We start from the raw sequence: 14,861 nt of genomic DNA on the forward strand, positions 1-14,861 counted from the left end.
TTTGGATAAATTGACAGATTGAGCATGGCAGCAGTGATCAACCCAGTAGAATACACAGGTATCTATCATGAAAATCAAAGTATTAAATATATATGAAAGGTTCTCTTGGTTTCCTTTTGTGTAAGGAATACATGGTCAGTCACTCTTGAATTTAATATCAAGGGTGAAACCGTAGTCACTCTTGAATTTAATATCAAGGGTGAAACCGTGGTGAATAAATGGATGTGCTTTCAAGATTTTATATCGAACTCAAGGATTGGTGACCAACCATTGATCATCAGGTGACCAAAAGAACGAGATTCGACATGTTTATCAATATCTTGTGTATTATTTTTTTTTATCTTTCTGTTTAAAATTTTAATTGTTTTCCTTATTTCACAGAGAATTTTGAGTGCAGAAATTTGAACTCATACAAAATATAAGATAATATTATGAAAACTAAATTTGGAAACTAAATGATGTGTAATCAATCATCAACTTTCAAGTTCTTTAGTTTTCAAAATTTAGTCTATAAATTTAGTTTTCCTAACATTATCCCAAAATATATCCTCACAACAAATGTTACTCCAAAGGCTTTCTTTCTATCCAAAATCTTATTTTTATCCAAATTCTTCTTTCTATCCAAAACTCTGTATTTGAGTTCTGTACGGATAATAGAAACGAATGAGGGTAAGGTTTTGATAAGAACTAAGAAACCAAGAAAACAATAGGTTTCCTTGCTTAACGTCCCATCGCAAAACCAATGATTAACCACCTCAATTTTTATTTTACTTTTTAGAAATGTTGTACCTTTCATATTTATCTATTTCACTCATAATTTGAGATTTGACAAGTGTATTCTATCAACAAATTAAACTAAGTTTTTATCACGAGTTATGAGTTTAATTTGATAGTAGAATACACATATTAAGTAACGAGTGAAAAAAGTATATAGGTAAAGGCGAATGAGGAAGCTATCTAGCATTCATCAGAAAGTAGTTAATATATCCCTTGTATAAAATGCCATATTTAATTACATTCGCACCCTTGACAGGTGATTATGATCCTTGGTTCGAAGCTGTAAGCAGGCGTGATTGGTGTAAAGCGAAGGAGTTTCTCACCCAACACCCCGGTGCAATAACAGCAACGGATTCAATGGGGAATACAGCTCTTCACAAAGCAACATACAAAGGGAACAAGGAAATTGTGGAAGAGCTGGTGCAGTTAATGACGGAAGAGCAATTGGAGATCAAAAATAATAGTCATGAGACGGCTCTTACCATTGCTGCTGCAGAAAACATCAAGATCGTTGAATGCTTGGTTGCGAAGAACAAGAAACTACTCGGTATTGCCGAAGATGGCAGCCAATTGACTCCGATTCTCATTGCTGCTAAGAATGACCGATGGGATATAGTTCGGCACCTCTACTCTGTAACTCCACTAGAAGATCTAAAGCCAGATAAAGGTCGTTGGGGCTCTGAACTTGTTTGCTATTGTCTTCAGGCCAAACAATTTGGTAACGAAACTACTCTTAACCGAATCAAATTTTCTGCACTATATATAGTATATATACATATGTACGTGCCTTTAGCGGGATCCCCATTTTAGCTGGAAAATGGAGATGATGCGCCCGAGCCGTCTGATTTCATTTAGTGAGATCGTGCGGCTGGACATTAAAGATGCATTTATTACATTTCTTTCTTTTCTTACTTTCCTTTCGCTGCCTCGCGAAGGACCGAACCACAAACTAGAGGTTCAAATTCAATCAATCCCTAAGAACATGTTTGGTATTTTATTTGAATCAAATTTTTAGAGTTTTAAAACAGAAAAAGTAAGATTTTAGAGTTTTTAAACTTAAATTCACTCATTTCTTTTCTCTCCATCCCTCTCACTCCAAATCTATCTCTCTTTTATTCTCTCTCTCTCTCACCCTTCTCTTTTTTTTTTTTTTACTTTTTTCGTCTCTTCTCCAATCCGCTCTCTTCATTCTCTCGGTTTTTTTTTTCGCTCATCTTCCTCTCTATCTCCTCCGATCCTCTCAAGTTTTAAGTTGTAAGATTTAGAATTTTTAAATCACAAACCAACAAGTTTTCGAGTCTTAAAGAAAATTGTTTTCAAGAAAAATTCTTAAGAAATGTTTTGAGAAATTATAAAAAAAAATTTAAATAGGATATCAAACAAGCCCTAATCTTTCCATCTTTTCCTTGAATCGGTTTCCTCCCTTGACCATTTTGAACGTTCTGGAGAGTGGGAATTTATTTTTCAAGTTCTGATTCTGGCTTGCAGGTTAATGGAGAAGGCGCGGTAATAATTTCTAATTCGATTTAATTGTACATATGAACTTGGGTTGTGTCTATTCCTCATTTTTATCTTCAATTTCAACCACTGAACATATTTGAATCAGAACTCATTAAGTTTAATCTTTAATATTTGAAAAAATAAAAAAAAGAAGCAAATCATTGAAACTAATCTCTAGAAATTAGCAATTGAAAGAAGAAAAAAAAAAAACTCCAAAATCCTTAAATCCATTCTCCAGGTTGCCCAAAATGATCAGGGGGAAAAGATTTGGGTTCGATTGGATTTCGGTGGTCTTGGCTATGCGCCCTTGGCGTGGCAGAGATTCAGAGCAACGGAGAAAAAGAGAAAAGAAATGTAATAAGTTGTGTTTCGTAGCAACCCCACGATCTCATTAAAAGAGATCGGACGGCTATCGCATCATCCTTATTTTTCAGTTTAAATGGAAATTCCTCTCCTTAAAAAGCCTCATACATATATAATAACTGGTCTAAATATACTTACGTACAGATATCGCATGGGATTTACTTGGACGGTGCCCACGCTTGTCCTATACTCAGGGCCTTACAAGATGCCCTCTATATGAATATGCTCTTCTGCCCATTGCATTTCCAAGTGGGACGTCATTCAAATTTTGGCAACGATGGATATATAAATGTTAGTAATATTTTCTCTTTTCTTTTACTACAATCAAATTTGTCAACATTATATGTGGCATTTATAAATGTCACCTTCCACATAAAGGGTTTTATGAGTTGGTTCAAATAAGGTGGTCTTCCTCGTAGTTTTCTTAAATCATACTAGCATATGGGCACACACAAAGTGTGTGAAAATTTTTTATTTTTGTTTTTCAAATAGAATGAGAGAGGAAGAGAGTGATAGAGAATGTGGGAGTGGGAAGGTTTTTATTTTTATTTTTATTTTTATTTAATCTGACATTCACCTCTTCCAGACCCTGCGTAAAGCGGAAGTCTTGTGCACTGGGTACGACCTTTTTAGAGATATGTTAGGATTACATGTATGTGAGGCTTTGAAGAAAAAAAAACAGCAAAATTTGATTGTGTGAAATTACATTTCTACCTCATATTTCTTATTCATGTTCTATTTTAATTAGAAGGTTAAACTTGTAATTTCATAGGATTTTGGTTGACAATGAGTGTTTTATTTTTTAGTAGAGATTATAAATGGGTACTACCATAATGCTGTGTTTTCATCCACAAAATCTGTAGTAAAAGAAAATTGGTCTTATGTCAAAGACATTATCTACCAGGAGTATTTTGAATGAGGAATCATATTTCTTGGTAGGTATACACGTAAAGCATGCTCTTTCCGTCGTTGATGTTCGTATAAATGTTCAAAATCAAGAAAATGAACAAGGTGATCAAAGGAATAGCACAGGTATGTTACATCTCAGAAGTGAAACTATGATTTGATATGTTGGTGTCCTTTTCATATGTTCTGCTCTATTTTGTTTTTTTGTTTTTTTGTTTTTTCAATTATTCATCCAAAGGAATAGCATAGGCAGACTGCTGCAAGCTTCCAAATCATATGGTGCCAGGGTTTCATATAAATTTCACTACAGTAAATAAGAATTGCATTTTATTTTTCTTTGCTTATGCCATATATCATCTGATCAGGCTTATAAAGATATTTTTGGCAGCAAATTTAATTTTAAATTCGTTTCGCAGACTTGGGTTTATTACAAGGACTTCCATCATGGCTTTCAGAGTTTTTGGGTATGTGGACATTAATTTTTTTTTTATTTTATGGAAAATGATAAACACACATTTAATTTCTTCTCTCACACCTCTGTTGAAATTATGTATGTTGATTTTGTTTGACTTATCAATTCTCATGGCCACAAATTTAGAGGAATTTGTAAGAATTTCAGTTTTCTTTTGTTTAAATTATCAATTTTGTTTATCTATGGACTTATTAAAAATGTGGTGGTGAGTTGTAACATTGTTTTGAACGTGAATGTAGGAATCAACCACATTTGTGAACTGAAATTGCACCATGTTCGGTCACGTGAAATTTTGGACATCGCATGTGACTTGATAAAAGATTTAAAGAAAGAAGAAATGACGGAAGAAATGACGGCAAATCGTGGACTACGTGATACGTTATTACTAGCTGCTCAAAATGGGATTGTTGAGCTCGTTACTACTGTATGTAAAGCCAGACCAGAGTTATTGAAAGGAATGTACGGAAAGCCCATATTTCATCGTGCTGTTGAACACCGTCAAGAAAATGTTTATAGCCTTATATACGGGATTAGTAAAACAGATGACCTTGCGACTTTGAAAGATAATTCCGGGAACAGCATGCTACATTATGCAGGGATGTTATCTCCATTAGAAAAGCTTAATGGTGTTGCAGGTCCAGCCTTGCAAATGCAGAGAGAAAGGCAATGGTACAAGGTTAGAATTATTTTATATATTTTTGTAGGCTTACTTACATCTATGGTCCCTGAAATTCAATCCGAGTACTTGACCTCACAAAATTCAAATGGAATTTCTGGTTCATGCCCCTCATTGACCAAAATTTTAGACGTAAACTTTATTAATTTAAATCGATTCATACCTTAGTTGGAGGATGCAAACTTCAAAATCATTATCCATTGGACAAAAAGAGCTCTTTTTTTTTTTTTGGTATGAGTTCGTCTTATGGTTTTAGTTAGATTATTAGGTGTGGGTATACTTATTGTTAATTATGCAATAATGTAAAAAAAAAAAATCACATTCAAAGTTTAAGTGTAAAGAGAGAACATATGAACTCAAATAAAATTTTCAAAAAAGAATAAAAGCTAAACACGGAATGAATAGTTTACAAAACAGATGCTTATAATGGCCAAATTTCAATAAGATCCACATATACCCTTCATTTCCCTTTAAAATTATTGAAAGATTACGATCACCTCATGTCACTACGATGTATTAGTTTTTGTTCAATGAAATGCAGGAGGTAGAGAGTTTTGTGGTTACAGCCACGGGAGCCTCACCATTTGAAGAACATATTTTGACAGCCGCTATATTATTTACCCAGAACCACGAGGAATTGCATAAGAAAGGAGAAAAGTGGATGAAAGCTACATCAAGTTCTTATACAGTTGTCAATGCCCTCATTGTTACAATCATGTTTGCTGCAGCATTCACAGTTCCTGGTGGAAACAACCCAGAAACAGGGTATCCCATATTCTTAAACAAAAAGCTATTTATGGTTTTTATAGTTTCGGATGCTATTTCGCTATTTTCTTCCGCAACTTCAGCATTGATGTTTTTGGGCATCCATATATCGCGTTATGCTGAAGATGATTTCCTCACATTCTTACCCACAAAGATGATAACAGGCATTTTCACACTCTTCATCTCCATTCTGGCCATGATGGTTGCCTTTTCTTCTGCCCTATTTATCATGCTTCAGCACAAATCGTTGATTATTACTCCAATCATTGCCTTTGCTAGTGTTCCCGTCATTTATTTTATTTGGATGCACTTTCCCCTTCTCTTTGAAATTCTCCTGTCTACTTATGGTGGAGGACTATTCAATAAGAAATGCAAACGCTGGATAAATGTTTAATGGTGTATGTGATGTATTGTGTAACTGTAGTACTAATGTAATGTTTGTCACTCCTAAGAAAGCTTGTATGCATGGTATACATTATGTAAGTTTTTGGTTCCTCTAATGAAAACCCCATTGTTCAAATGTTTTTTATTTGTTCTCTGTAAGATCTATTTTGATTGAAGAATTATCAACATATTAAATTGACAATCGTTTCGAAACATTAAAAAAAAACTTCGGATTGGAAATTCTATATGTATTCCAATTTTTATCTAAATCATTTTACAAATGTTTCGAATTCTTAATTAAAATTTAGTTTAACGTGGAAACAGAAATTACAGTTCAACTTACACCCCTATGAGAACGTTTATTGTTTAATATATATAATCGACTACGATGGTCAATTCGATTTGGGTTGAGATCGTCATGGTCAAAATTTGATTTAAGTTTCTAATTACAAAAATAAAAAAAAATCTTAAATAATCATTTTTTATTTGGTTTTTTCACATATAATATCAAGTTGGCAGTTAGGTCAAAACAAATGTAAATTCTATTTTTATGTCAACACTTAATTGTTAGCTTAACAAATTTGTAACGTACGTATGACATTAAAATAACATAATAATAAAATTAAGGGCCCAAACACCACCGCCGGCGCCACTACGATTCGAAACCTAAACGATCTCCCCAACGAGATCCTCCTCCGCATCCTCTTCTTCCTCCCCCACATTATACTCCGTCCGAACCTTTCTCGTCTCTCGGAAATGGTGAACCCTCTAGTCTCGCATTCCCTCCCTGAATTTTATCTGCCAACACTTCCGGCCGTACAAGCCGCCGCCAGTTCTTAGCCGTGTTCGTCGACCACGCTCTCCTCTCGCGCTCCGATTATCCCGTCCACACTTTCCGACTCTCTTTCCCGCACCACAGTCAATACTGCTCCTATATCGATTCCTGAGTTCAATTCTCGGTAACTCGCCTTTGCGCTCGGGAAATCGAATTCAAATTCTTTGATCCTCCTAACGAGGCAGTCGGGTATTACGATTTTCAGTTTTCCGTTCTGAGTAATGCGTGTGTTGAGAAATTAGGACTCACACGGTGTGAAATTACGCTGCCGGCCCAATTTTCCACCGTGCGCTTTTTGTCGACTATGTCCTTGATTCTCACTGATTTTGATTTGATGGCGTGGACGGTGGAGGATTTGATATTGAGTCGCTCCATTCGGAGGTTTTGGAGTTTCGAAGCTGCAGTGAGCTTGATGATCGCTGGAAGATCTGTAGCAAAAGCATTAAACATATATCCATTGAACCTGAGGGTTCTGATTATGATCGTGTAATCAACTGGACGGTCTTGGTAGATTCCCCAAACGTTTCTTCATTCAGTTTCAATGCCGGTTCGTTCGACAATTTTGTGGTGAAGAATGGTTCGTCCCCGTATGAGCTCCGGAAGCTATGGTTTAAGGTAATCTTCTTGATTTGAGTTTGTATATTTTGTATTTTTTGAGTCAATAGCATGATAAATAGTGAATCTCTTTAGCTTGTTGATGAATGTTGGAGTCGGCTGATAGACCGAGGGAATAGGATACTAATTGGTCGTGTTATAATTCAATTTATACGTTTGTTAAGACTGCATATCCTGCACTTGTGCATCGGCTGCTGGCATAAGCAAAAAGAGATTGCAACTGAACGACATCGGACAAAATTGTTTTGAAAAGCAGGATTAATTGATGATTAACCATGCCAATGTGTAGGGTTATGTTTCTCTCCTTGAGTTTCTGATTTCGAAAGTAGCTCTCGAGACTCTTTATTGTAAGTGTTTTTAGCACACTTTTGTTGGTTTAAAGATAATGCAAGTGTCAAGTACTCACACTGCCGAGTCCATCATACTTTGTGTTGGATCAAAAACGCTTCGGGCAAATGCTCCTAAGTCTACTTGCGAATCCTCCTACTTTGTGATGAAGGGGTGTGATAGTATCTGCAGAAGGAGAATACTAGTTACACAGTGTCGATGTCAAGCTTGAAGAGGATAATAGAGTAAATAGAAATGTAAATAACTCACAGGAGTTAAAAAGTTTGTCAGAGTTAGCTAAAGTTACTGCTGTAATATTTCTTTTACTTTTCCTCATTTGGTAACTTTAGACTTTACTTAAAGTGTAAGCATATATACTCTTGTGAACTATCTTTTGATGTTATGAGAAAGATTCATTTCCTCAGTAAAGCTACCATCTTCCTGATTGAAATCTGTGGCTAATATGATCACCTGCTCTGCTGTTGGCCTAGCCATCTGCATCCTTTTGCAAGCAGGCTTCAACAAACGAGCAGAACTCTGGTGAAAATTTATGTTTTGAAGGTGTAGGTGACGGATCATCCAAGATCTGCCAGACCTCAGAACTTTAGTTGCAAAACAACGGTGGATGTAGGCAATGGAAAGGATATGAATGCAGCAACGGGTCCTTCATTAGCTGTATATGGGAATTCTCCAGTACCACACTCAAAGAGAGCTAGCCCAAGGCTCCAAATATCAGCTGGATAGGAATAATTCTCATTTCAAATTCGCTCAGGCGACATGTAAGTGACCTTCCCAACAAATGTCGCACACTGGTAATTATGTTGCTAGCTTTGTTAATACCAAAAGGCCACTTTTAGTATCTATGCTTCAAATGTAACATGAAAGATGACTAACTCCGTGCAAGTAGCTCAGTCCCTTCCACATTGAAAACATAAAAAAAAGAACCTTAAACACCTAGCAAACGCACCAGTATTCTGATCAATATAGCTGAAACCGAGTGGGAATATTCTTACGCGTAGAAGCTTTTGAAACATAGAAGAAAGTAGACGTTCAGGTATTCTTTTCTGCAACCTTGGGCATCTATTTGGCAATCTAGTGCTGGACAAAGAATGTTTTGCGATTTAGGGCTTGATAACTTATACAAAGTATGTGCCAATTTTTATTAGCACTTGATGCTGCTTTGATACAACAACAACAACAACAAAGCATTTTCCCACTAAGTGGGGTCGGCTATATGAATCCTAAAACGCCATTGCGCTCGGTTTTGTGTCATGTCCTCCGTTAGATCCAAGTACTCAAGTCTTTTCTTAGCGTCTCTTCCAAAGTTTTCCTAGGTCTTCCTCTACCCCTTCGGCCCTGAACCTCTGTCCCGTAGTCACATTTTCGAACCGGAGCGTCAGTAGGCCTTCTTTGCACATGTCCAAACCACCGGAACCGATTTTCTCTCATATTTCCTTCAATTTCGGCTACTCCTACTTTACCTCGGATATCCTCATTCCCAATCTTATCATTTCTCGTGTGCCCACACATCCCACGAAGCATCCTCATCTCCGCTACACCCATTTTGTGTACGTGTTGATGCTTCACCGCCCAACATTCTGTGCCATACAACATCGCTGGCTTTATTGCCGTCCTATAAAATTTTCCCTTGAGCTTCAGTGGCTTACGACGGTCACACAACACGCCGGATGCACTCTTACACTTCATCCTCCAGCTTGTATTCTATGGTTGAGATCTCCATCTAATTCTCCGTTCTCTTGCAAGATAGATCCTACGTAGCGAAAACGGTCACTTTTTGTGATCTTCGCTAGATTGCTCCGGTCATTAGTGTGGATAAGTATATAAATAGATAGAGATAGGAAAGCAAACACAAGATGTACGTGGTTCACCCAGATTGGCTACGTCCACGGAATAGAGGAGTTCTCATTAATTGTGAAGGGTTTACACAAGTACATAGGTTCAAGCTCTACTTTAGTGAGTACAAGTGAATGATTTAGTACAAATGACATTAGGAAATATTGTGGGAGAATGATCTCGTAATCACGAAACTTCTAAGTATCGGAGTGTTGTATCGTCTTGACTTGCCTTATCTGTCTCATAGGTAGATGTGGCATCTTCTCTGGAAGTACTCTTCCTCCATCCAGGGATGGTATCTTTAACTGGTGGAGATGCACAAGGTAATGTATCAATTTCACTTGAAGCTTACTTGTAGATTCAGGCTTGGTCAAGCGCGATACAAACCATGTAGTAGGAGTCCCCCAAGTCGCCGAGCTAGGGATCTGCTGAAAGAGGTGACAGACAAGGTAAGCAATCAGAGCTCCGGCTGATTGTTCACATTCTCCCTATCTTGCAGGTAGCATGAAGGATAAAGATAAGAAAAATGAGAAGATATGATATGGGATACTTTTGCTTTTGAAGAAGTAACTTTCCACAGACTTATTCTTGAACTGGGCTGGAGGGTTTTCTGGTTTCCTCCAGAGTATAAGGCCGACTGAAGAATTTGAGGGTCAAAACAAGTCCATCAAATCTAGAGTACGTTCGACCCTGCTGATATGAGATACTTTTGCTTTTGACAGAGTAGTGGATGTATCGGCACGTGTGCTGTTACGCTTGTCTCCACATGCTTCCTTGTATCCTTCTCACTTGCCCTATATGTTCATCAGGCAGATGCGGTATCTTCCCTGGAAGCATAAGATGTTGAAGATGAGTACTCGAGAGCAATGCCAGGTAAGTAATCAGGTAAGGGGTTCCAGGCAATCAGTTCCTGGCTGGAAGCTTGATTCCAAGTGCTGACTGATTGCTCTCTTTCTCCTTGTCTTGCAGGTAAGAACAAGGCCAAAGGAAAAGACAGGGAAAAAGCATGATATGGGATACTCTTGCTTTTAACCCTGATGATATGAGATATTCTTGCTCTAGTATAGCTTGTTTGCAGAGGTATTATCGGGGGGAAAGAAAGCTGAATATTTCGAAAGGCTTCGTTGGGAGTGCCCTCTCAGATAAGAGGAAGGGTTGAGCATTTTTGCAGGTCTGCCTGTCCGTTGGGGATGGAGGTCGACATATATAGGAGTCTCCCTAACATCAAGTAATAATGTTATTCCTTTACCCTGCTTGGTCACGGTAGTAGGAGTTGCCAGTTTCACATGTTTTAACTCTGTCAGAGCACTTTGAAAAAGTGGTATGTGGTATCTGGAAAGCTGATGTTGCGTGTGAAGATTACAGACAAGCTTTATCCACGGAGATCCAGCTCTTGAAGTTGGGAAAGTGGTGCCTCTTCGGTTTTCGAACAAGCAATCCTGTCGGGGATATGGCTCTCGAGATTCGGAGAACGATGCCTCTTCGATTTTTGAGAAAGTAATCCTGCTGGGGGTCTGGCTCTCGAGATTCGGAGAGCGGTGTCTCTTCGATTTTTGAGAAAGTAATCATGTTGGGAGTCTGGCTCTCGAGATTCGGAGGGCGGTGCCTCTTCGATTTTGGAGCAAGCATTCTTGTTGGGAGTGTTTTCTCGAATGTGAGTAAAGGTTGGGCATGTTTGCTAGTCTACCTTGCCACGAAGCACAGAGGTTGACGCAGGACTTTCCAATTATCCAGCAGTGGTACTGTTCCTTTACCCTCTCTTCGATTTTTGAGAAAGTAATCATGTTGGGAGTCTGGCTCTCGAGATTCAGAGGGCGGTGCCTCTTCGATTTTGGAGCAAGCAATCTTGTTGGGAGTGTTTTCTCGAATGTGAGTAAAGGTTGGGCATGTTTGCTAGTCTACCTTGCCACGAAGCACAGAGGTTGACACACAGGGACTTTCCAATTATCCAGCAGTGGTACTATTCTTTTACCCTCTCTTCGATTTTTGAGAAAGTAATCATGTTGGGAGTTTGGCTCTCGAGATTCGGAGGGCGGTGCCTATTCGATTTTGGAGCAAGCAATCTTGTTGGGAGTGTTTTCTCGAATGTAAGTAAAGGTTGGGCATGTTTGCTAGTCTACCTTGCCACGAAGCACAGAGGTTGACACACAGGGACTTTCCAATTATCCAGCAGTGGTACTGTTCCTTTACCCTCTCTTCGATTTTTGAGAAAGTAATCATGTTGGGAGTCTGGCTCTCGAGATTCGAAGGGCGGTGCCTCTTCGATTTTGGAGCAAGCAATCTTGTTGGGAGTATTTTTGCGAATGTGAGTAAAGGTTGGGCATGTTTGCTAGTCTACCTTGCCACAAAGCACATAGGTTGACACACAGAGACTTTCAAATTATCCAGCAGTGGTACTATTCCTTTACCCTCTCTTCGATTTTTGAGAAAGTAATCATGTTGGGAGTTTGGCTCTCGAGATTCGAAGGGCGGTGCCTCTTCGATTTTGGAGCAAACAATCTTGTTGGGAGTGTTTTCTCGAATGTGAGTAAATGTTGGGTATGTTTGCTAGTCTACCTTGCCACAAAGCACAGAGGTTGACACACCGGGACTTTCCAATTATCCAGCAGTGGTACTGTTCCTTTACCCTTGTGGGTAATAATATGGTAGCTAGACCTTCAAAATTTATGTGTCTAAACTTTGTTAGTGTTGTTTCTTTGCTATTCTTTTACCCTTCTTGGTCAGAGCGATGTAGTGGGAGCTGCAAGCTTCACGTGTCTCAACTTTGTCAGAGAACTTTGGCAAAGTTATCTGTGGTACCCATGAGCTACTGTTGCGTGTGGGAAGTGGGTGATTGAACGGTACGATTCATGTGCTTTCTACTTCACCAGAAATCTTCGACAGAATGCCCATAATTTCCGCAAAGCTGAGTGTGCGTGTGACAGGTGCTGACAAGGCTGGAAAAGTAGGTGCCTCTTCGATTTCTGAGATCGGCCCTCGTGATCTCTGAGCAGCCCAGCTTTTGAGAAAGCAAGCCTCTTCGATTTCTGAGATCGACCTTCGTGGTCTTTGAGCAACCCAGCTTTTGAGAAAGCAAACGCCTCTTCGATTTCTGAGATCGACCCTCGTGGTCTCTAAGCAGCCCAGCTTTTGAGAAAGCAAACGCCTCTTCGATTTCTGAGCAGGCGCCTCTTCGATTTCTGAAGCTTCGTCGAGTGCAGATTTTTATAAGGGCTGACATTAAGTTCCAAAGCACACTTGAATCTCCACCAGTAGAAGCTTCATTCTTGCACTTCTAAGATTTTGATTTTTCCGACCTCTTCTCTCTTCAACACCTTTGAAAATGTCTGGCCCATCCGACCGTCGTTTTGACTTTAACCTTGTTGAAGAGGCAGCCCCGCCTTCTCCAGACAACATATGGCGCCTATCCTTCGTCTCCCCTACTGGTCCTCTTACCGTTGGGGATTCCGTGATGAAGAATGATATGACCGCTGCGATAGTGGCTAGGAACCTTCTCACTCCCAAAGATAACAGACTACTTTCCAAACGGTCTGATGAGTTGGCTGTTAAGGATTCTCTGGCTCTCAGTGTTCAGTGTGCAGGTTCTGTGTCTAATATGGTCCAACGCCTATTTGCTCGAATCCGTCAAGTTGAATCATTGGCGGCTGAAGTGATGAGTCTCAAACAGGAGATTAGAGGGCTCAAGCATGAGAATAAACAGTTACACCGGCTTGCACATGACTATGCTACAAACATGAAGAGGAAGCTTGACCAGATGAAGGAAACTGATGGTCAGGTTTTACTTGATCATCAGAGATTTGTGGGTTTGTTCCAAAGGCATTTATTGTCTTCGTCTTCTGGGGCTGTACCGCGTAATGAAGCTCCAAATGATCAACCTCTGATGCCTCCTCCTTCTAGGGTTCTGTCCAGTACTGAGGCTCCGAATGGTCCCCCTCCGGTGCCTTCTCTTTATGGGGCTCTACCGACTGCTGAGACTTCTCCTAAGCAACCTTTGTGAATGCTCCCTCTTGTTTGTTTATTTTGACTCATGTATATGTACATATTTGTACCTTATCAGGGATATCAATAAATAAGCTTTCCTTCATTTCAACGTATTGTGTTAAATACACCAAAGCCTTCTTTGCTAAGTTCTTTGAATTTTCTTTTGTTGAAGCTTGTATGTTGAAGCTTTGTGAGTGAAGCATGTAGGTTGACTTAAATTAATTTGTAAGCAAAGTATGTCTTCTAAACTCCCAGCTAGGCTTACTTGATACTGCTTCTTTGATCCTTAAAGTAATTTGTAAGCAAAAGTATGGCTTCTAAACTCCCAAGTGTCTAAAGTTAAGATTCCATAAATACTTGGTTCACTATTTATTTCTTTATTTTCATTTATAAACACATGATCATGATCTACCTATAATAAAATCTCCTTTGGATAAATTGACAGATTGAGCATGGCAGCAGAGTTCAACTCAGTAGAAAACCTAGGTATCCATCATCAAAATCAAAGTATTAAATCTATATGAAAGGTTGTCTTGGTTTTGTTATATGTAAGGAGTGCATGGTCACTCACTCTTGAATTTAATATGAAATTAGATTAAAGTCATAACATGCTATGTACGTAAGAAGTTATTTTAAGTTATTCCAGGAAATTGAAGAAGAAAGTAGTTAATATATTGTATAAAAGGCCATAATTTATTACATGCGTACCCTTGACAGATGAGTATCAAACTCTGTTCAGTGCTGTAAGGAGGGGTGATTGGCAAGAAAAGAAGGAGATTCTTACACTGCTTTTCATGGTCACAACACTTTTAAAAATAGTTTATGAACTGTCATTTGCTTTATTTTACAAATGATTATTCTTAAAGCACAACGAAAACACTTTTCTAAAAACTCACAACAATCCCTAATTAGTCCTAAGCTGGATGGATCAGTTCAAATATACAAAAACCAGTCTATTAAGAACTTCTGAGCGATTCCTTAGTGCAACCTTGGGCATCCGTTTGCCAATCTAGTGCTGGACAAAGAATGTTTTGAACTTTAGGGCTTGATAACTTCTACATAGTATGGCAAACTGTCAATTTTTATTACTTGATACTGTTGCTTTGATCCTTAAATTAATTTGTAGGCAAAGTATGGCTTCTAAATTCCCGGCTAGGCTTATTTGATACTGCTACTTTGATCCTTAATTTAATTTGTACGCAAAGTATGGCTTCTAAACTCCCAAGTGTCAAAAGTTAAGATTCCATGTATAGTTGGTTCTTTCATTGTTTATTTTTGTTGGAAAGACAATTAAAAAATGTGAAAGTATCATAACTTGTCAAGTCATTGCTAATATGGACGGGCATATTCTGCTGATTTGTTACGAGTGACGATCCATAAAATACATGACAAACTTCGTATATAAA

The 14,861-nt window shown here is 38.5% G+C and overlaps 3 protein-coding genes across 4 annotated transcripts in view; 2 read left to right on the forward strand and 1 right to left on the reverse strand.

Annotated features, from left to right (window-relative positions):
- LOC126610501 (mitogen-activated protein kinase kinase 3-like) overlaps positions 1-14,861 on the reverse strand; it is a 165,945-nt gene that overhangs the window by 73,836 nt on the left and 77,248 nt on the right. The window contains exon 1 of one of the 2 annotated variants that reach the window (XR_007618536.1): positions 8,092-8,190. The exons of the other annotated variant lie outside the window; for it this stretch is intronic. The gene's annotated coding sequence lies outside the window, so the exon portion shown is untranslated. Of the gene's footprint in view, positions 1-8,091; positions 8,191-14,861 lie in introns of those variants that run through there. 2 annotated transcript variants of the gene reach the window in all.
- LOC126610481 (uncharacterized) overlaps positions 1-14,861 on the forward strand; it is a 130,777-nt gene that overhangs the window by 55,998 nt on the left and 59,918 nt on the right. The window lies entirely within an intron of this gene.
- Positions 13-5,981, forward strand: LOC126610491 (ankyrin repeat-containing protein NPR4-like). Its single transcript, XM_050278588.1, has 6 exons — positions 13-58; positions 1,034-1,495; positions 3,580-3,672; positions 3,963-4,010; positions 4,258-4,694; positions 5,236-5,981. The coding sequence occupies exons 1-6, from the start codon at positions 25-27 to the stop codon at positions 5,851-5,853; spliced, it is 1,692 nt and encodes a 563-aa protein (XP_050134545.1). The 5' UTR covers positions 13-24; the 3' UTR covers positions 5,854-5,981.

This window comes from Malus sylvestris, chromosome 17 (assembly GCF_916048215.2).
Source record: "Malus sylvestris chromosome 17, drMalSylv7.2, whole genome shotgun sequence".
In the NCBI taxonomy this organism is placed as follows: domain Eukaryota; kingdom Viridiplantae; phylum Streptophyta; class Magnoliopsida; order Rosales; family Rosaceae; genus Malus; species Malus sylvestris.